Source organism: Cherax quadricarinatus, chromosome 75, assembly GCF_038502225.1.
Source record: "Cherax quadricarinatus isolate ZL_2023a chromosome 75, ASM3850222v1, whole genome shotgun sequence".
Classification (NCBI taxonomy): domain Eukaryota; kingdom Metazoa; phylum Arthropoda; class Malacostraca; order Decapoda; family Parastacidae; genus Cherax; species Cherax quadricarinatus.
The window spans coordinates 1,305,606-1,327,795 of NC_091366.1; the positions used below are offsets into that span (position 1 = coordinate 1,305,606).

Sequence of the window (22,190 nt, forward strand, 5' to 3'; positions counted from 1 at the left end):
AGTATATCCATAATGGCGGATGCGTTGAGGGGCTTTGAGGCAGGTACTGTTTAGCAAAACAATATCTGGCCTCTCTGCTTCAAGTAGCTCGGCCAGTAGGTGTCTAATTGTCAGTCCCTCGGCCTGAAGAAGCCTACACAGTAGGCTTCTTCAGGCCGAGGGACTGACAACCTCAAATTCTACGACTTCAAGGGTGATGGACTGATTACATCGTCTTCACATCTCTACTGTTCCTGCCTACTTTCTGTATTCGACTGAAGAAGCCTACTGTGTAGGCGAAACGTTTCGGAATAAAGTTGTCTAACTGTTGCATATGTGTCTTACCTAACAACCTGTCGGTATTGTATACCATTTTGATGTTCATCCCCAAGGTAGTATTCTGGGTCCCTTATTATTCTTATGTTATGTCAATGATATGCCTATCAGTGTCAAGTGCAAACTCCTACTGTATGCAGATGACAGTGCTCTGTTAGTGACAGGTAAAGACCCACAAGATATAGCTGTTTTAACACTGGAACTGGAGTCCTGCAGCAAATAGTTAGTAGACAACAAACTATCATTACACCTCGGGAAAACTGAAGCCATTCTCATTGGCACGAAACATAAACTGAGAAGGGTAAATAATTTTAATGTTCAGTGTAATGGGGAGTCCATCACTTTGGTTTCATCAGTAAAATATCTGGGAATCCCCTTTGACCCATGCATGTCAGGAGAATGGATAAGGAACAGTGTAGTAAAGAAAGCGAATGCCAGACTGAAGTTCCTGTATAGACAAGCACAGTGTCTACCTACTGAGGCACAGTGTCTACCTACTGAGGCACAGTGTCTACCTACTGAGGCACAGTGTCTACCTACTGAGGCACAGTGTCTACCTACTGAGGCACAGTGTCTACCTACTGAGGCACAGTGTCTACCTACTGAGGCTCACAAAACTATGTCTAGCCCTTATACAGTGTCATATGGATTACGCTTGCTCTTCATGGTACTCTGCTTTGACAAAAAAACTGAAAGATAGACTGCAAATCACCCAGAACAAAATCGTAAGATTCATCCTGGGGCTGGGACCAAGAGAACATGTAGGCCAGGATGAATTACAGCAGTTGGATATGCTGAATGTTGAAGACAGAGTAAAACAACTGAAGCTAAATCATGTTTATAAAATTGCTCACAAACAGTGTCCAGAATATCTTGCTGTCAATGTTGGGAACCAAAGCAATCATAGTACTAGGGGGAGAGAGCACAACTTTGTAGTACCCACAGTCAGTGGCCAGGCTTCAAACACCTTTTATTGTACAGCAATAAAGAAATGGAACAGACTACCCGCACATGTCAAAGCCAGTCATAGCATGAACCAGTTCAAGAAGAGTGCCAAAAAGTGTCTGATGAATGTAGCTACAGAAAGGGAGGGGAATGATTTTCTATTTTTTAGCTAAAATACGTGTAAATTTTACCTTGTTCCTAGTAATGACCCTCGTATTGTAGATAGTCTTAATGACCCTCGTGTAGTAGATAGTCTTAATGACCCTCGTATTGTAGATAGTCTTTTTAGTATGATAATAAGATGTTATCTTCATTGTAGAATAATAAGAAAATATTATAACCTTTATATTATAATAATAAGGTAAAAGGACCCCAATGGAAATAAGTCACTCTGTCTGACTTTTTTGGGTTATCCTAGGTTCTCTACACATATGCTGCTATGTATGATAATCTATGTAACTGTATTTGTGTATACCTGAATAAACTTACTTACTTACTTACTTACCCGGTAGATCATCAGATGCAGCATTTTCCACCTGACCTCAACATTCTCCACCTGACCTCAACATTCTCCACCTGACCTCAACATTCTCCACCTGACCTCAACATTCTCCACCTGACCTCAACATTCTCCACCTGACCTCAACATTCTGAACATGACTATAAATACTCCCGTACCTTCCACCCCAGGTAGATCTGTGTGTGACTTGAAAAATCCCACTGTGTGGGCGAAACGTTATCAATAAAGGATCACATTATACTGCATATGTGTTTATATTTCCATAGTAGTATGTCATTGATGTCAGCTATGGTCTGTATACCTTGTACATGTACTTTTAGAAATAAAGATATTATTATTATTATTATTATTATTATTATTATTATTATTATTATTATTATTATTACTACTACTACTACTATAAATATTATTATTCTTGTAATTATTATAAGGTTGACTAAAGCGTCAGTTTTAGTGACCCTTAACAAGTCCATCCTGGTGGACACAGGTCAGGTGGTGTCTTATTTAGCTCTTGTTCCAGGGAATTAAGGTTGCTTTCTCTTTCCTCGGATCAGACCCGCCTCCCCGACGGTCTCCCCAGCCGCTGTGTAGCCCCCCCTACGGGTCATGCGCTTCCCTAGAGTAATAATAATGATTCCCCGTAATGGCGAGTCAGATGTCTCTGTGGTGCTGGTGAAGGGCTCTTGATCCAGGGGTGTGGAGTTGGTCTGTGTTTATTCCTGCATGTGGTAGAAGGCTTTTTTTTTTTTTTAACTCTGGATAAGCCAGTAAAGCCACTCTAGCTTATTTCCATTTACTATGAGATTTAAGTGAAAATTTCCGTGATGCTGGTGAGGGGCTCTTGATCCGAGGAAATGGATCTGTGCTCCGGTTCCTTGAATTGAGTCTGAATACCTTCCATCCCCCCCCTCCCCAGAGGCGCTATATAATCCTACGGGTTTAGCGCTCCCCCATGATTTTAATTGTAATCCCATTATTGGTGCCTTGTGTCCCCTGCGGGTTTAGCGCTTCTCTCATACTAGTATTGCTACTAGTATTCTAGTGTTACTATTACTATAGTATTACTAGTACTACTATTATTACTAGTACTACTAGTATTACTAGTACTACTATTATTACTAGTACTACTAGTATTACTAGTACTACTAGTAGTACTACTAGTATTTGGAATTTGTGCATGGGGCTCAACAACAATTAACCATCTCAGACCACTAATTACCCAACAAAAGGCTGCAGTCAGAATGATAACAAATTCTCACTACAGGCAGCACACTCCACCAATATTCAAAACACTCAACCTACTCACCATACAAAACATCCATACTTATTATTGCACTTATTACATACATAGAACACTTAACTCTGATATTAACCCTCGCCTCAAACATCTCCTTGCCAACCTCAACAGAACACATGATCATAACACAAGGCACAGATCACTCTTTGATGTTCCTCGTGTCCATCTCACACTATGCAAAAACTCAATGCACATAAAAGACCTTAAAATCTGGAATTCATTACCTGTAAATATGAAAGAAACACTACCTGTTTATAAATTCAAGTCTCTTCTCAAAGATCACTTACTCACTCAAAACCAAATAAATACTGAATAACTGAACCATATAAATTGTATATCCTATATGTTACTCACAATTATATCATAAATGTTAAACCCTAAAACCCAATCTAACTTTGTTATTTTTTTAAATACACTACCTAACAGAATACTCCATTCTACTGAATGAACAGCAATGCATGCAACCATATGACCTGTCTTTGTAATACTCACTTGTGCTTTATAGTTATCTGTTTACAATAATGTTTTATCACTGATTTCATCATTGCTTAGTTAATCTTAAGTTAATTTTAAGCCAGCCCGTAATGCTATGCATATAAGTGGCTTTGGCATGCTGCTCTTATCTGTATTTTTTTGTACCTCTGTATATATGCTAAATTACTAAATAAATAAATAAATAAATATTACTAGTACTACTAGTATTGCTAGTACTACTAGTACTACTAGTATTACTAGTACTACTAGTATTACTAGTACTACTAGTATTACATTACTAGTACTAGTATTACTATTACTACTAGTATTACTAGTACTACTAGTATTACTAGTACTACTAGTATTACTAGTATTACTAGTACTAGTATTACTAGTACTAGTATTACTATTACTACTAGTATTACTAGTACTACTAGTATTACTAGTACTACTAGTATTACTATTACTACTAGTATTACTAGTACTACTAGTATTACTAGTACTACTAACCACTTGCCTTCACTAACTCTTATCTAACACCTCACACAAACCTGTTGGATGTCCAAGCTCATCACACACAAAACCTCCTTTACTCCATCCCTTCAACCTTTCCTAGGATGACCTGTACCCCGCCTTCCCTCCGCCACAGACGTATACTTCGAGTCATCCTGTTTTTCTCCAGCCTGTAAAAATGGTTCGTACATTGGATTGCGTGCAGCCAGTGGTAACAGCCTGGTTCATCAGGTCCTGATCCACCATGAGGCCTGGTGACAGACCGGGCTGCTGGGGCATTGAACCCCATAACTCTCTCTAGGTACCCTCAAGAACCCCTCCTTTGCCCTCTGGATAATGCTTTTAGAAACCCCGCACCTCCTCCTAATCTCAAACCTATGAATTCTCTGCATAATATTCACACCAAGCATTGCACTCAGGCATGACATTTCCACTGCCTTCAGCCTTCTCCTTGTTGCAACATTCACACCCATATAAGAGTATTGCACCAGTGGCGTTGCTAGGGTTGGTGTCGCCTAAGGCGGCCCACTCCCGTCTTACGATGCCACTGTATTGTACCACTATACTCTCATGCATTCCCCTTTTTGCCTCCATGGATAATGTTCTTTATGTCCACAGATACATGTACCTCAATGCACCACCCACTTTTTCCCTTCTTCAGTTCCATGGTTCACCTCATTTTTCACATAACCATCTGCCACAAGTCCACTTATGAATATCTGAATGCATTTACTTTCCTCCATCAACGTCAAAATGGTATACAATACCGACTGGTTGGTAGGTAAGACACATAGGCGACAGTTAGGCAACTTTATTCCAAAACGTTTCGCCTACACAGTAGGCTTCTCAGTTGAGTACAGAAAGTAGGCAGGAACAGTAGAGATGTGAATGGACTAATGTACTGATTACTAATAGACAGATTACATCGTCTTCACATCTCAACTGTTCCTGCCTACTTTCTGTACTCGACTGAAGAAGCCTACTGTGTAGGCAAAACGTTTCGGAATAAAGTTGCCTAACTGTTGCCTATGTGTCTTACCTACCAACTTTCCTCCATATTTCCTCCCTCCTATCTAATATCCAATCTCTCAATATCTATTACAGTAAGTTCTTTATAAACGTGATAAGAATCTTCTATCTCATTATTACATACTCGTCATAATATTCTTGCTCTTAGGTATCATCATGGGGAGTTACGGGCAGGTTATGCACACCAGTGTGAACAACATTACATTCCGTGTCTACACAGAAGAAGAAATCAAAGAAATCTCTGTGGTAAAAATAACCAACGACCAGTCCTTCAACGAGCTGGGTCACCAACTTCGTGATGGAATATACGATCTGCGGATGGGTAATTGTCGTGTAATCTCCATTTTGTACAGTAGGACTGCTGTATCCATGGGTCTGGTTTCCACAGTTTACTCTGGCCCAAAAATAAACCTTAATTTTGCTTAATAATGACACCAAGGTGTAAAAATAATGATGCTGGCAGTTCTTCAAAGCCTCAGAGAATCTTGAAATGCTTCCCATCAATGAAAAAGTGCCAACTTTTGACTTATTGTACTTAATTTATCAGTTAAACTTTATTATAGGTATGTATTATAGGTATGGAGTGAATGATGAAAGTTTTTCTTTTTTGGGCCACCCTGCCCAGGTGGGAATGGGCCGATGTGTTAATAAAAAAATAATAAAAATAATGTATGTAAATGAGAAATTACTTATATATAGGGTTCTTTACTATCCACAGTTTCAAGTATCCACCGTAGATCTTGGAACGTATCCCTGCAGATACGTTGGTCCTACTGTATTTTTGTTTTCCATGTATGAAGACTTATGAATATTATGTTAGGACAGTAGTAACTACTGATAATAAAAAAGTGTTTCTTCTAATGAATTATGTTCAATTTCAAAGGACCACTAATAAAGCATGTGCAAGATGTGTGTGAAACCTGTGGCCAAGATGGTTTTCGATGTCTGGGACACTGTGGCCACATAGAACTGCCACTGCCTGTCTATAACCCAATTTTTTATGAGGACCTCAAGAAGCTGCTCTCAGTGATGTGTATTTCCTGCTACAAGCTTCAATCAGACGGTATATATAATCATTATTTTTTAACATTCCACCCACCTCTCGCCAAGGACGGATGACCCGACAATGAAAAAAACACTCACTCTCATTCATTCAATAACTATCTTGCCAGAAGGGAGCTGACATCACAGATATCCCTCTAAACTGCAACATTCCCACCTCTCCTTCAAAGTGAAGGCACTGTACAGTGGTACCCTGAGTTTCAAACATTCTTCATTCCAGAAGGTTGTTCAGGTGCTGATACCCAATGAATTTGTTCCCATAAGAAATAATGTAAATTAGATTTATCCGTTTCAGACCCCCAAAAATACTCTTACAGAAGCATTTACAATAATACAGTTATATAATTGGTTGAGTTGGGAGCGGTTCGAAACTCGGGGTACCACTGTATACTTCCCATCTCTGGTTTCCTGAATCCCTTTATAAACATTATCAAGTTCACACACCAACAGCATGTCAAATCATAAAAACCACTTGCTTCCATTTACTTCAGCCTAATATGCTCACACAATTTATGATACAGAATGATGGTGAATAAGACACATATGCACAATCTGAAACTATTTAAAAAACATTTCACCCACCAGACACTTTATTAATCTAGTACAAAGAAGTGAAAGGAGATTTACATAGGAATCAGAGTATTAGTGGTGAAAAAAAAAAGTTGTAGTAGTGGAAATGTAAGGATTTTTTTAAGTATAGGTCAGGTTTTTTAAGTAGCAGTCAGGTTTTTTAAGTAGTGGTCAGGTTTTTTAAGTAGTGGTCAGGTTTTTTAAGTAGTGGTCAGGTTTTTTAAGTAGCAGTCAGGTTTTTTAAGTAGTGGTCAGGTTTTTTTAAGTAGCAGTCAGGTTTTTTAAGTAGCAGTCAGGTTTTTTAAGTAGCAGTCAGGTTTTTTAAGTAGTGGTCAGGTTTTTTTTAGTAGCAGTCAGGTTTTTTAAGTAGCAGTCAGGTTTTTTAAGTAGCAGTCAGGTTTTTTAAGTAGCGGTCAGGTTTTTTAAGTAGCGGTCAGGTTTTTTAAGTAGCAGTCAGGTTTTTTAAGTAGCAGTCAGGTTTTTTAAGTAGCAGTCAGGTTTTTTAAGTAGCAGTCAGGTTTTTTAAGTAGCAGTCAGGTTTTTTAAGTAGCAGTCAGGTTTTTTAAGTAGCAGTCAGGTTTTTTAAGTAGTGGTCAGGTTTTTTAAGTAGTGGTCAGTTTTTTTTAGTAGCAGTCAGGTTTTTTAAGTAGCAGTCAGGTTTTTTAAGTAGCAGTCAGGTTTTTTAAGTAGCGGTCAGGTTTTTTAAGTAGCAGTCAGGTTTTTTAAGTAGCGGTCAGGTTTTTTAAGTAGCGGTCAGGTTTTTAAGTAGCGGTCAGTACCTTTGTAAGTGTATAAGTAAGTTTATTTAGGTACAGGTAGTACTCATAAGTCAGGTTTTTTAAGTAGCAGTCAGGTTTTTTAAGTAGCAGTCAGGTTTTTTAAGTAGCGATCAGTGCCTTTGTAAGTGTATAAGTAAGTTTATTTAGATACAGGTAGTACTCATAGAGTTACACTAATTATCATACTTAGTAACATATGTAAATTACCCACAAGGATAACCCCAAAAGAGTCAAACAAGGTGACTGTTTCCAGGTTTGTTTGTGGAGAAGTGATTCTTAATACTATGTCAAATATTTACTTTTGTACTATGGTGTTTTATAATTATAATAATAATAATGTACTATGGTGTTACATATGACAATAATAGATGATTCTTATAATCTGCATTTCAAGAGTCGGGTAAAATTACACTTGCAACTAATGTGACATTTTATTGTGGCAACGTTTCGCTCTCCAGGAGCTTTGTCGAGCCGTTACAAACAATTCAGGGACAGAGGGTATATATAGGTTTTAGAGTAAGGTGCAAACATAATAGTACATGTACAGGTACAACATTGATTTTCCGAACCGTTGGTTCCAAAGCTTTTACGGATTACTGATTTTTCTGCCTTTAGAGCGCAGTATTCCTTGGTCTTGGGGTTGGATAACTGATGTTTAGTTTGCAACGTGAATTTCAAGTTCCTGCTCATAAATTTGTACAGTTTCGGACCATCATTGTCTGGAAAATCGATGTTGTACCTGTATAACCGTTGTAGGTAGTACAGTGGACCCCCGCATAACGATATTAATCCGTTCCTGAGAGCTCATTGTTATGCGAAATTATCGTTATGCGAATGAATTTTCCCCATAAGAAATAATGGAAATCAAATTAATCCATGCAAGACACCCCAAAGTATGAAAAAAAAAAAAATTTACCACATGAAATATTTATTTTAATACACACAAACTGAAAAAGACATGCACAGTTACATGACACTTGCCTTTATTGAAGATCTGGTGATGATTGATGGGATGGGAGGAGGAGAGAGTCTTAGTGTTTAGAAGGGGAATCCCCTTCCATTAAGACTTGAGGTGTCAAGTCCTTTTCCGGGGTTACTTCCCTTCTTTTAATGCCACTAGGACCAGCTTCAGAGTCACTGGACTTCTGTCGCACAACATATCTGTCCATAGAGGCCTGTACCTCCCGTTCCTTTATGACTTTCCTAAAGTGTTTCACAACATTGTCAGTGTAATAGTCACCAGCACGGCTTGCAATAGCTGTGTTAGGGTGATTGTCATCAAAAAAGGTTTGCACTTTAAGCCACATTGCACACATTTCCTTAATCTTTGAAGTAGGCAACTTCTTCAATTTCTCTCTCTCCTCCTCCGAAGCAGTTTCCTCAGGTCTGGCCTCATGCTGATGATGATCTAGCAGCTCATCAGTGGCTAGTTCGTCATTGTCCTCCTCCACCAACTCTTCCACATCATCCCCACTAACCTCCAACCCCAAGGACTTTCCCAATGCCACAATGGATTCCTCAACTGGCATAGGATTCCCAGGGTTAGCCTCAAACCCTTCAAAATCCCTTTGGTCTACACATTCTGGCCACAGTTTCTTCCAAGCAGAGTTCAAGGTCCTCTTAGTCACTCCCTCCCAAGCCTTACCTATAAGGTTTACACAATTGAGGATATTAAAGTGCTCTCCAAAACTCTCTTAGAGTCAATTGAGTTTCTGAGGTCACTACAAAGCACCTTTCAAACAGAGCTTTTGTGTACAGTTTTTTGAAGTTTGCAATAACCTGCTGGTCCATGGGCTGCAGGAGAGGAGTAGTATTAGGAGGCAAAAACTTCACCTTAATGAAGCTCATGTCCCCACAAAGTCGCTCTGCCACGTCTGTAGGATGACCAGGGGCATTGTCTAAAACCAGGAGGCACTTAAGGTCTAATTTCTTTTCAGTTAGGTAATTTTTCACATTGGGGGCAAATGCTTGGTGTAACCAGTCATAGAAAAAGTCCCTAGTGACCCATGTCTTACTGTTTGCCCTCCACAGCACACACAAATTAGCCTTGAGGATATTCTTTTGCCTGAACGCTCTTGGAGTTTCAGAGTGATACACTAATAAAGGCTTCACTTAGCAATCACCACTAGCATTGGAACACATTAACAGAGTAAGCCTGTCTTTCATAGGCTTATGTCCTGGGAGTGCCTTTTCCTCCTCAGTAATGTAGGTCCTGCTTGGCATTTTCTTCCAAAACAGGCCTGTTTCATCACAATTAAACACTTGTTCAGGTTTCAGTCCTTCACTGTCTATGTACTCCTTGAATTCATGCACATATTTTTCAGCTGCTTTGTGGTCCGAACTGGCAGCCTCACCATGCCTTATCACACTATGTATGCCACTACGCTTCTTAAATCTCTCAAACCAACCTTTGCTGGCCTTAAATTCACTCGCATCATCACTAGTTGCAGGCATTTTTTTAATTAAATCCTCATGCAACTTCCTAGCCTTTTCGCTTATGATCACTTGAGAGATGCTATCTCCTGCTAGCTGTTTTTCATTTATCCACACCAATAAGAGTCTCTCAACATCTTCTATCACTTGCGATCTCTGTTTCGAAAACACAGTTGAACCTTTGGCAAGAACAGCTTCCTTGATTGCCGTTTTCTTGGACACAATAGTAGCGATGGTTGATTGGGGTTTACTATACAACCTGGCTAGCTCGGAGACATGCACTCCACTTTCATACTTAGCAATGATCTCTTTCTTCATCTCTATAGTAATTCTCACCCTTATTCCTGTAGGGTTGGCACTAGAAGCTTTCTTGGGGCCCATGGTCACTTATTTTGCAGATAAAATCACCAAAAACACTGTTACCGGGGAGGCTGGCTGGTAAACAATGCCACCGGCGGAACATGTGAGGCTGGCTCGGGCCGCACATTAGACGCGTCTCGGATGAATAGCGTTGAGCGGGTTTTTTAGCGGTATGAGAGGCAAAATCTTAGAGATAAAATGTATCAGTATGCGGATTTAACGTTACGTGATGCCAACGGTATGCGGGGGTCCACTGTATTATTGTCAGTAATATTGTTAGTAATTCTACTATCATTATTACCATTTCAAGAGTTCTTCCTTTTTGATCCTTTTGGCACTGTTCCAATTTATAATGTCCATGTGATTTTTTATGTCTAACACATTTATCGGTTATGTCTCTCCTGCATGCATCAACTAGTTACACATCATCACGAGTTTCATTCTCTTACGTGCAGGTTATTTATCATATTTCGTGGCTTATTAGACACATGTTTTTTCCACAAAATGTCTCCAAAAACTACCCTGTATCCTATAAACTGAAGCTCAGTGACAGGCGCTTTGTATAACTTTGGGGTGTGGGGTGGGCTGTAGCTCCCCCAGTTACGTTCGATGCCGAGCCATTGAAACTAAAGCAAGTCTTATAAGCCACGCCTTATAAGCTGTGAAATACTACAGTATTGTTCCAGTCACAGTATTGTGCCTTTCCATTCTACATGACAAATAATAATTGATATCATTTGTAATATAAATAAAATATTAGAGTTGAAACAAAACAACGTTTAAGTGTTTAAAGTGTTTTAAATAAAACCTTACCTCTCCTTTAGAATACCAGGTGATGCAGCTTTCATATCAAATCAGACTTCTGAATGAGGGTTATGGTCAGCAGGCTCTCGAGGTGCAAGATATGGTCGCACAAATCATGTCAGATGAGAGAGAGTCGGACGAGGTCAGTTTGTTTCTACAGTTTTATTGTAGTGAATGAAAAGGCATAAAAATGGCTTGAGCCTTTATTATAATGACTTTTACACTTGAGAGGTGTTTTATCTAATTTGTTTTATTTTAAGCACAGTTCGTCTCAAAATATGAAATACTTGGAGCTTTACTTTCCGAATATCTTAAATGTTTTCATTTTTACCTTTATCTACTGCTGCTTTTTCAAGTAATAGATTAAGACTGTTTCCTTAGATTGTTTGTAAACTTGAAATAATGGTTTAAGGTAGTTTATTGCCCCAATGACCATTTTTTTTGCAACAATAAATTTTTACTTAGTAGCATTGGTACAATATCATGACAAAAAATTTTATTTTTTGGATATCTCAAGAATAAATAAGGTAACAGCTTCAAATTTGGTGTTCGTATGTCTTGGCTATGGTATATAATTCAGGTGCAGTACAGTGCTCCGTATAAATGTTCATTTTGTGACCTTCTAGCAGGAATTATAAAAAAAAAAAAATTAATTGAATTGGCCATTTCCTGCCATGATAGGTTGACTTAACCCTTAAACTGTCCAAACGTAGATCTACGTTTTTTCAACATTTGAAAGTATGTAAAAAAACGTAGATCTTCTTTTTGTTTTTTTTACATTTGAGAACGTGTAAAAAAAACTTTGATCTACGTTTTTTTTTTTTGTTATATTTGAAAATATGTAAAAAAACGTAATCTACTTTTGGAGCACTACGGATGTGAACATAGATCTGTTTGGACAGTTTAAGGGTTAAAGAAGGAAACACATTCACCATCAGTGACTCAGTCGCCATCTTTCTAGAAATGTGCTGACGTCACAATAGGATTATCCTCCTCCTGCAACATCCCCACCCCTCCATCAGAGTGCCAACACTGCCTAGCCTTCCTGTCCTCAGGTCTTCAGTCTGCTAACTCATAATGTTGTAAGGAGAATTAATTATAGCCCTAATACCATATGACCAAGGATTAATGAGCATAGAAGCCCTACTGGAAGCATACACTAAAATTCCGGTAATAGTAAAAGTTTTAAGAAACTCGCATTTGTTTAAATTCATCATTGTGGGAAATTTGGGTCCTGGAGGTTGGTGTTTCCTAAACAGCTGCTTATTGTGCATGCCATGCTTATCCTGTGAACAGTAGTGCAAAACACAAGATTAATAGGCCACTATGGGCCTTCATCATACCCCCACTGGGATGACCCTTGATTTATACATCCAATTCATCAACCTATCCCTCTCAATACCCAAACCACCTCAGCAACTCCTCCTCTTCAACCCTCAAAGATTGGTATTAGGGCTAGTACCATTTCTGCTTTATGCAAATGATATTCCAGATGGGATTGAGTCAGATGTATCCCTGTTTGCTGATGTAAAACTGATGAGAAGACTGAAAACAGACAAGGTCAGGGAAAGACTGCAAATGGATCTAGACAAACTGCAAGATTGGTCAGATAAGTGGTTGCTTGAATTTGACTCCCAGCAAATGTAAGATCATGAAGATCAGGGTGAGTGACCTTCAGGAATCTCAACAAAAAAGCCTTTCCGGGAACTTTATTCAACATACGTTAGGACCATCTTGGAGTATGCAACACCAATACAGGAACCACATCTGAGAATGTTAAGAAATCGGAGGTGTAGAAGTATGCAACAAGGCTAGTTTCTGAATTAAGTTGCACAAGTTATGAGAAAAGTCTAATGACATTAAAGGACAGAAGAACCAGGGAAGTGTCCCGTAGCTCGATCGCTAGCACACTCGGCTCACACACTGAGGTCTGGAGTTCAAATCTTCTCTGATACGGCTGGAAAACATTAGGGACGTGTTTCCATAAGACACATGCTGTCCATGTTCACCCATTATTGTAAAATGGGTACCTGGGTGTTAGTGAACAGGTGTGGGTCGCATCCTAGGACAAAACTGACCTAATTTGCCCGAAATGCTCTGCATAACAAGCGGCTTTCTGTATAGTAGTATGTCACTGATGTCATCTATGGTCTGTATACCTTGTACATGTACTTGTAGTAAATAAAGATATTATTATTATTAACAACATACAAAATACTGAGGGGGAATTGATAGGATAGACAGGGACAGGCTGTCTGAGAGGCAAGAAACAGGAACTTGGGGACACAGCAGATGTCAGGAAGTATTTCTTCAGTCTCATGGTGGTTGGAAAAGGGAATGATTTTTATGAAGAAGTGGTAGAGGCAGGCTTCATACGTAACCTTAAGAGCAGATACAATAAGGAACATGAGGATGGGAGGAAGTGAGTCTGATAAGCAGCAAGTTGAGAGGCGGGGCCTGGAGCTGAACTCGACCTGCAGCCACATATAGGTGAGTACATATAGTTGGGTGCTTATTTTATTTTAACAAAATTAAATAAGTGCCTAGTAGCATTTAAATAAGTCTCCATTAGCACTTGAAGGTGGGAACATAGTGTCTGCACTCTGATGGTGGATCATTATAATTACAATACAGGAAGGCCCCCATCGTTTTTGTCATCTTCTTTTCAGTGTTGCCCATTTTCGGTGGTTTTTCAATTGAGCTATTGTTCATTATGTTCGGTGCTTTTTCCGCATTTCTAATGTTTTCGTACAATAGTGCATAAGAGAAGGGTAACTGGTGCCATATTTTAAGGTAAGTATTGTTTGTACTGTATTTATTTTACTTTTGTATTGTTTTTTATGCTTAGCTATATTGAACACTTAATATATGATAGTGTAAACACGTCATAAGGTGATTTAGACACATTGTGCCTGCCAGCGATTTTTGCTCATCACCGGGGATCGGGAACCTAACAGCCACAAAATCAGGGCCCTCCTGTGTGTGTAAACTGCAAAGACTGCTAAGACTGACTAGTGATGCATATGTTGACTTATTTCAATCCTATCTTTATTGCTAAAATATTTTTTTATTGAAACTACTCTTATAAAATAAATTACATTTGTGTATTTTATTGAAAATGATTTGTGTAAAACAGAATAAAATTATTAGCCATATTTATTTACATTCTTAGGTATTAACTGGAGTGGGTGACAGAATTATCCAAGGAAGTGAAAAGAACTTTAATAAATCAAATAAGATGCAAGCTATTGGAGCGACTCTGAAGACATACTACGAGAAAGTGATTGAAGGTGAGCATAACGTTGGAGATAAATGGTATAAAATATTGACGCAGTGGACAAATAGACACAAATGTAGTATAATGTGATTCTTTACTGACTACATTTCACTACCATCACAAGCTAATATCAAAGATGGGTGACACAAACCCACTACCATTATAGTATGCTCCTCACTTAGCGACAGATTCTTTTACCGACGTGGTCTTGGGAACGGAACTCCGTTGTTAAGTCAGGAGAGGCTGTATTCTATGAATTCAGATTAAGGTGTATTAACCCACGCAGGAGAGAGAAGTTTCTCCTATGTGCGGGTTATTTGTGTATTATTCCAGTCACGGTATTATGCCTTTTTCTTCTTCAATGTTAGTTATCAATTTTCAGAAGGAACATGTCATCGTGAGGTGTCCACATCCATCATCAAAGCCATCCAGCAGCAAATCATCAAAAAATTCGTGGAAGATTGCAAAACTAGAAAGCTCTGTAAATATTGCAAACGATCTAAAGTAAAGCTCACCTTTCAGTATTCACGTTTCATGGTGAAATCACAGCGGTTCAAGAATCATAAAAAGAATGACGCTCTTGTGACAGTTGATGTTGACAATCAGTCGTACATCACAACCGAACAGGTAAGGATGTTAAAATGCTCTGTAATGATAACAGTTAAGGATTTAGGTAGTACAGTAATGTGGAGAGTGTTGGATGGTAGAAGTAGAACTGTCGACATCACTGTGTGTTGGATAGTAGTAGTAGAACTGTCTACATCACTGTGTGTTGGATAGTAGTAGTAGAACTGTCTACATCACTGTGTGTTGGATGGTAGAAGTAGAACTGTCTACATCACTGTGTGTTGGATGGTAGAAGTAGAACTGTCTACATCACTGTGTGTTGGATAGTAGAAGTAGAACTGTCTACATCACTGTGTGTTGGATAGTAGAAGTAGAACTGTCTACATCACTGTGTGTTGGATGGTAGAAGTAGAACTGTCTACATCACTGTGTGTTGGATGGTAGAAGTAGAACTGTCTACATCACTGTGTGTTGGATGGTAGAAGTAGAACTGTCTACATCACTGTGTGTTGGATGGTAGAAGTAGAACTGTCTACATCACTGTGTGTTGGATGGTAGAAGTAGAACTGTCTACATCACTGTGTGTTGGATGGTAGAAGTAGAACTGTCTACATCACTGTGTGTTGGATGGTAGAAGTAGAACTGTCTACATCACTGTGTGTTGGATGGTAGAAGTAGAACTGTCTACATCACTGTGTGTTGGATGGTAGAAGTAGAACTGTCTACATCACTGTGTGTTGGATGGTAGAAGTAGAACTGTCTACATCACTGTGTGTTGGATAGTAGAAGTAGAACTGTCTACATCACTGTGTGTTGGATAGTAGAAGTAGAACTGTCTACATCACTGTGTGTTGGATAGTAGAAGTAGAACTGTCTACATCACTGTGTGTTGGATAGTAGAAGTAGAACTGTCTACATCACTGTGTGTTGGATGGTAGAAGTAGAACTGTCTACATCACTGTGTGTTGGATGGTAGAAGTAGCTGTGTCTACATCACTGTGTGTTGGATGGTAGAAGTAGAACTGTCTACATCACTGTGTGTTGGATGGTAGAAGTAGAACTGTCTACATCACTGTGTGTTGGATGGTAGAAGTAGAACTGTCTACATCACTGTGTGTTGGATAGTAGAAGTAGAACTGTCTACATCACTGTGTGTTGGATAGTAGAAGTAGAACTGTCTACATCACTGTGTGTTGGATGGTAGAAACAGCTGTGTTTGCCATGTGTGTCGTAAGAGGCAACTAAAATGCCAGGAGTAACAGGATAGTAACCCCTTCTATATAAATTATTAAATTTTCTTTTTAGGTCACCTTGCCTTGGTGGGATACGGGCAGTTTGTTGAAAAAAAAAAATTATCATTATACTCCACGAAGAAGTGTAGAAGAATCCTTCCTCCGTAAACTATGCTTGTCGTAAGAGGCTACTAAAATGCCTGTATAAATTACCACATGCATAAAAGAAAAGTTTAATTTTTCTCTTTGGGTCACCTTGCCTTGGTGGGAGACGGCTGTTGCACTAAAAAAAAAAAATTATGTACATTTCTAGTGTAGGGCTACTCTTCGAAAACTAATACATACATGTAATGTTTTCGTTTTGCTTTTTTCAGATTCGTACCATTCTGCGAAAGTGTTGGGAAAAAGATAAAGAGTTATTGGTGTGTTTGTATCCCATACTGGCATCATCAAAATTGGAGCATCCTACTGACTTGTTTTTTATGACTTGTCTCTTGGTTATGCCTCCAAAGTTTCGTCCATGTAACTTGCAGGGCGGAATAATGGTGGAACACGAGAGCAGTGTTCTTCTGAAGGTAAGGGAATGTGTTGATATTAACCAGTGCTGGGTGTCGAGAAGTAATTGTAACCAGTGTTGGGTGTCAAGGGGGTAATTTTAACCAGTGTTGGGTGTAAGGGGATAATGCAAACCCCACTAACACAGCTTCAAGACTAAGTCCTCTAGCCCCCTTCGCCCAGACTGCTGACCCTAAACCTTTCTTATATAGAGAACAAAAAGGCACAATACTGACTGTTCAACTGCCTCCCAGCATACACAAGGGGGATTACCGATAGACCCCTGGCTGTATTCAAGAAGGCCCTGGACAGACGCCTAAAGTCAGTACCTGACCAGCCGGGCTGTGGTTTGTACGCCTGGTTGCATGTGGCCAACAGTAACAACCTGGTTGAACAGGCCCTGATCCACCATGAGGCCTGGTCACAGACCGGGCTCTGGGGGCATTGACCCCGAAACCCTCTCCAGGTATACTGTCCCTGCCATCTTGCCTCTATATACTGACTCCATCTCTTTTCTGTTAGTGTGACCTTGTCAGTGGTCCAAGTCAGACTTAAACGTCATCGTAAGCTCCTCTTTCCTATGTGCAGATTATCTGTGTATCCTTCCTATATAGAAATTCTGGAGCCACCTCTGATTTTAGCACACTCTTAATTGTCTTTTTTGCATAATATGCTGTATTATGTATGGTAACACAGACTGACACATTACACACATGGATTTTAGGAGGATTTAAAAAAGTTTACTTCTTACAGGGTGTGGTGAGAATGGCTAAGGTTCTAACATTTCTCATCTCAGTAGTGAAAGGAACCATTACAGAGCTGCCAGAAGAACTCAAGTATCTTCTCTCAGAAGTCTCAGGAGAAACACCTGTGGAGAAGACCCAGAGCATCTGGTACCAGATGCAAAGTTACGTTGACAACCTCTTTGATTCTGAGATCAACTCTTCGTCGAAGCTCACAACTAGAGGGATCCGACAGGTTAGTTGTTATCTTTGTACATATGAAAAGCTTTTATTTTAGAAATTACTAACCTGTATTTTTTTAACAATATTACAATTATATATTTGTAATTAGTTATTTGAGTTTGCCTTGGGAGTTGAGCTATAGCTCTTGGTTTCATCTTTAAATTTTTGACTGACCATTGTAATTTAATTTTGTCATTTCATCTTGAACCTCTGTGTGGTGCCCACTTTCATTTTGCTTCTTCACCACTTAAAGATGCTTCCTGATATCCCTGTGGCTCATTTGGGTGTACAGTTTGATTTATTGCATCTATGGTAAGGAATACTGTAATTTTGTTTACCCTTTTTATCCCTCCTAATATTTTTAATGTTGTGATTATACCCTCTCTTGGTCTTCATGTGTTCATTGAAAAGGCTTGAATGTATGAGACTTAATATGCAGGGAAAAACGTTCACTGTACAATTTTTTTTTACTCACAAAGGGGCTTTCTCATATTCATAGAGAAGATATCACAAAACACATGTATTGTGCAGTAATTAAGGGCAAGTGAGACAAAGCCAGAGAAGCAGTACTTAAAAGTCCACTGTGTTTCATTTACTGTGTTGCCTAACTTCTTTGTCTTGACCCCACTCACTGTATGCTATATAAAATGTGTGTTGTGATATGTTCCTTGTGTTCTGTGCTTGCTGATTCAGCAGTTCTTTTCACTCATTATTGCTTGAATATGTTCATATCCCAACTTCGATGTCGTGTTGTTCGCGGGTGGGCTATATGTGGCATCCACAACACCCTAGAATGTTTGTTGATTTAAACACACAAACACCCTGCACATAAGAGGGAGAAGCCCAGGATGACATTTCAGCCTGACTTGGACCATTTTTACATGTGATATATTAACCCTTAAACGATCCAAACGTATATATACGTTCACGCGTGTAGCGCCCCAAACGTATATATACGTTTTCTTTGTCATTCATTCAACATTGCCACAATAAGCCTGAGTTACCTAGACATGAGAGAATGGGTGTGTTCACTTACTGTGTTCCATATTAAAATAATTGGGGATACCTGGGTACCATATGCTCTTTTTTCCTTTTAAAAGAAAAGATTTCTTTTTTCCTCAAAAAATTTGGGGTGCTACGCGAGTGAACGTATATATACGTTTGGACCGTTTAAGGGTTAATGGTCCAGTTTGGACCAAAACATCATCCTGAGCTTCTCTCTCATATGTGTGGGTTCTTTACATGTTGTTCCAGTTATGGTATTGTGCCTTTTTGTTCATTCACTGATTAAAGTTCTGACTGTAATCAGTAAAATTATTACAGTCTGCAGCACTGCTGTTTAACAGTCCTGTTCCCTTCCCTCCTGGCTTTTCTCACAATGTGGTACCTCCTAGTGAAGAAAGCATGTGTTATCACCTCTGTTATCTTGCATTCTCTGATTGCAGTGAGGTCAGGGTGAATAAGATGCAAAGTGTTCATTTTTTTTTTTTAAACACGCTGGCCATCTCCCACTGAGGCAGGGCAACCCAAAAATGAAACACTTTCGCCATCATTCACACTATCACTGTCTTGCTCATTTCTACTGTAAAATTATGATTATATAATATACAGAAAATGAACACACACAGTTTTTAAATACTGGTGAAATTTATATCGTCTAATTTTTTCTTCAAGGTAATAGAGAAGAAATGTGGTTTGTTTCGGAGAAATCTCATGGGCAAACGTGTGAATTACTCAGCACGCTCAGTAGCCGCACCTGATCCACTCCTCGCAGTCGATGAAGTAGGTGTACCCATGGATTTTGCTCTTAAACTCACATACCCAGTTCCTGTCACTCAGTGGAATGTACAAGAACTCCGGCAGCTTGTAAGTATTTCTTAGATTTTTTTTTATCACTACAGCCTCTCCTCACTTAACAACGGAGCTCCGTTCCTAAGACCACATCGGTAAATAAATTCATCACTAAGTGAGGAGCATACATCTTTGATATTGTTTTAATGTCACCTTTGCAACATTTGTAATATTTCTGGTATATTTTTAAATGTTTATACAGTAGTGTACTGCAATAAACAGAATAGAGGAAATTAGCTCTAATATACATTATTTAGGTGTGCATACTAGTCATAGAGCCCGTTATAAATCCGAGTCATTGGTAAACGAGTACGTCGCTAAGTGAGGAGAGGCTGTACTACCTTTCCCACTCAAGAAATGTATTTATATAATTTAGCAAATTTTCATATTTTTGTTACGTGCATATGGTTATCTAAAAGTAAATGTCAGCTATTTTCTGAGGGATATGTTATAAGTATGCAGTTGTCTGCTAGTTAAGAGTGTATGATATATTCAGATCTTTTTCTTTAGGTGAAGAATGGTCCTGCAGTGTATCCTGGAGCAGTGATGATTGAAGATGAAGAAGGCAAGAAGAAGCGTCTCAGAGACGATGATGCTATCCAAAGGATTGCCATTGCCAACAAGCTTCTCACTCCACCAGAATCACACGTGCGGAGAGTCAATGCCACCAAGATTGTGTATCGCCATTTGCAGAATGGTGATTTTGTGTTGATGAATCGCCAGCCGACTCTTCATCGTCCTAGTATCCAGGCTCACCGTGCCCGTGTATTACCAAAAGATCGGGTTCTGCGTATGCCTTATGCAAATTGCAAAGCATACAATGCAGATTTTGATGGTGATGAGCTAAATCTGCACTTCCCTCAGAATGAGTTAGCAAGAAGTGAAGCTCACCATATTGTAACAACTCATAATCAGTATCTTACACCAAAGGATGGATCCCCACTTGCTGGGCTCATTCAAGATTGTGTTGTAGCCAGTGTCATGCTGACCATGAGGCAAACATTTTTCTCACGTGAAGATTACCAGCAGTTAGTTTACACTGGACTGTCTGACAAGTGTGACAGGATTAAAATGTTGCCTCCTGCGATTCTAAAGCCAAAGCAGCTGTGGTCTGGGAAGCAGGTCATCTCCACCCTCCTCCACAACATCATTCCAAAAAACGTGGCACGACCATCTTTCACATTCAAGACCTCGGTTAAAGTGGATGTAAGATTTTACACTATGTACATCTTAGCTATAAATTTGATATACTGAAGGTTCAAGAACTTAAAAATGAGTTAGGGTCCAAGTTTTTGACTTAAATGAGTTTATTTGTATAGACAGCATTGGGAAAAATGATGGTTATGTTTAACGCATGTTTAATAGATGTTCGTACTGTAAGTTGACAGTTGTAAAAACTGTAAATGGTTTCTAAGTGCCCCATTTGTAAGTGGGTATGTGGGAAGTACAATGTCTGCACTTTAAAGGATAGTTTTGGGATATTTGCTGTTTAGAGTGACATGTAAAATGTTGTATCTGCATGCCTCTGGTAAGACAGTGATAGTGTGAATGATGGTGAGAGCTTTTCTTTTTCAGGTCAGCCTGCCTCGGTGGGGGACGGCCAGCATGATAAAATAAAATTTGTGCCTATTTCCTAGAGACCAATTCTTGAAACAGAACTTTTTTTAATAAGCAAAAACTACATTTGTTTACAAATTACTTTTCCAAAAATTAAGCCTTTGATTCGTTGAGTATATATGGTACAAACATGGACATTTCTCTCTGCCATATAATTAATAATCTTACATTTTATAGATGTGGCAGACTAACAAACCAAGAGAGTGGAAAGCTGGTGGCTTCCCAGAGAAAAAACGCGGGGCTATGACCGATTCTGATTTTATTATGGTTGACGGAGAGTTGCTGTGTGGTGTTATTGATAAGAATGCTATTGGGTCCACAAGCTATGGACTTATACATACGTGTTATGATGTAAGTTGTGCCTTTTAACCCTTAAACTGTCCAATCGTAGATCTACGTTCACTCACATAGTGCTCCGAACATAGATCTATGTTCTATTTTACATCCTTTCTTATGTAAAAGAAAAGCGTAGATCTACATTCAGAGCGCTACGCAAGTGAACGTAGATCTACGTTCAATTTTACATGCTTTCTTAAGTAAAAAAAACATAGATCTACGCTCGGAGTGCTACGCGAGTGAAGGTAGATCTACATTTGGACAGTTTAAGGGTTAATTGAAACCTTTCACATTTAGCCATTAATGGCTCGGGTTGAGCTCAAAAAATTTGTACTGTAGCATTGTCTAGTCATTTGATATATTTTAAGACTGAAAAAAGGATATACTTTGGATAATATATATTATATAAAAAGGATATTGGCAGTTTGGAGGGATATGTTGTGTATCTTTATGTGTGTATTTTTCTAGACTGTTGTATTCTGAGCACCTCTGCAAAAACAGTGATAATGTGTGAGTGTGGTGAAAGTGTTGAATGATGATGAAAGTATTTTCTTTTTGGGGATTTTCTTTCTTTTTTTTGGGTCACCCTGCCTCGGTGGGAGACGGCCGACTTGTTGAAAAAAAAAAAAAAGAAAAAAAAAAAAAGGATTTGCTTTGGATAAAAAAAGAAACATGGCAAGTGGGAAAGC

At 38.9% G+C, this 22,190-nt stretch overlaps 1 protein-coding gene across 1 annotated transcript in view; it reads left to right on the forward strand.

Annotated features, from left to right (window-relative positions):
* Positions 1-2,223: 2,223 nt before the first annotated feature.
* Polr1A (RNA polymerase I subunit RpI1) overlaps positions 2,224-22,190 on the forward strand; it is a 53,153-nt gene continuing 33,186 nt past the window's right edge. Inside the window, exons 1-11 of the mRNA XM_070100873.1 lie at positions 2,224-2,267; positions 5,242-5,415; positions 5,977-6,156; positions 11,122-11,243; positions 14,274-14,391; positions 14,761-15,005; positions 16,552-16,752; positions 17,486-17,710; positions 19,372-19,563; positions 20,059-20,754; positions 21,343-21,516. Coding sequence (XP_069956974.1) covers positions 5,250-5,415; positions 5,977-6,156; positions 11,122-11,243; positions 14,274-14,391; positions 14,761-15,005; positions 16,552-16,752; positions 17,486-17,710; positions 19,372-19,563; positions 20,059-20,754; positions 21,343-21,516 — 2,319 coding nt within the window. The 5' untranslated portion in view covers positions 2,224-2,267; positions 5,242-5,249. The remainder of the gene's footprint in view (positions 2,268-5,241; positions 5,416-5,976; positions 6,157-11,121; positions 11,244-14,273; positions 14,392-14,760; positions 15,006-16,551; positions 16,753-17,485; positions 17,711-19,371; positions 19,564-20,058; positions 20,755-21,342; positions 21,517-22,190) is intronic.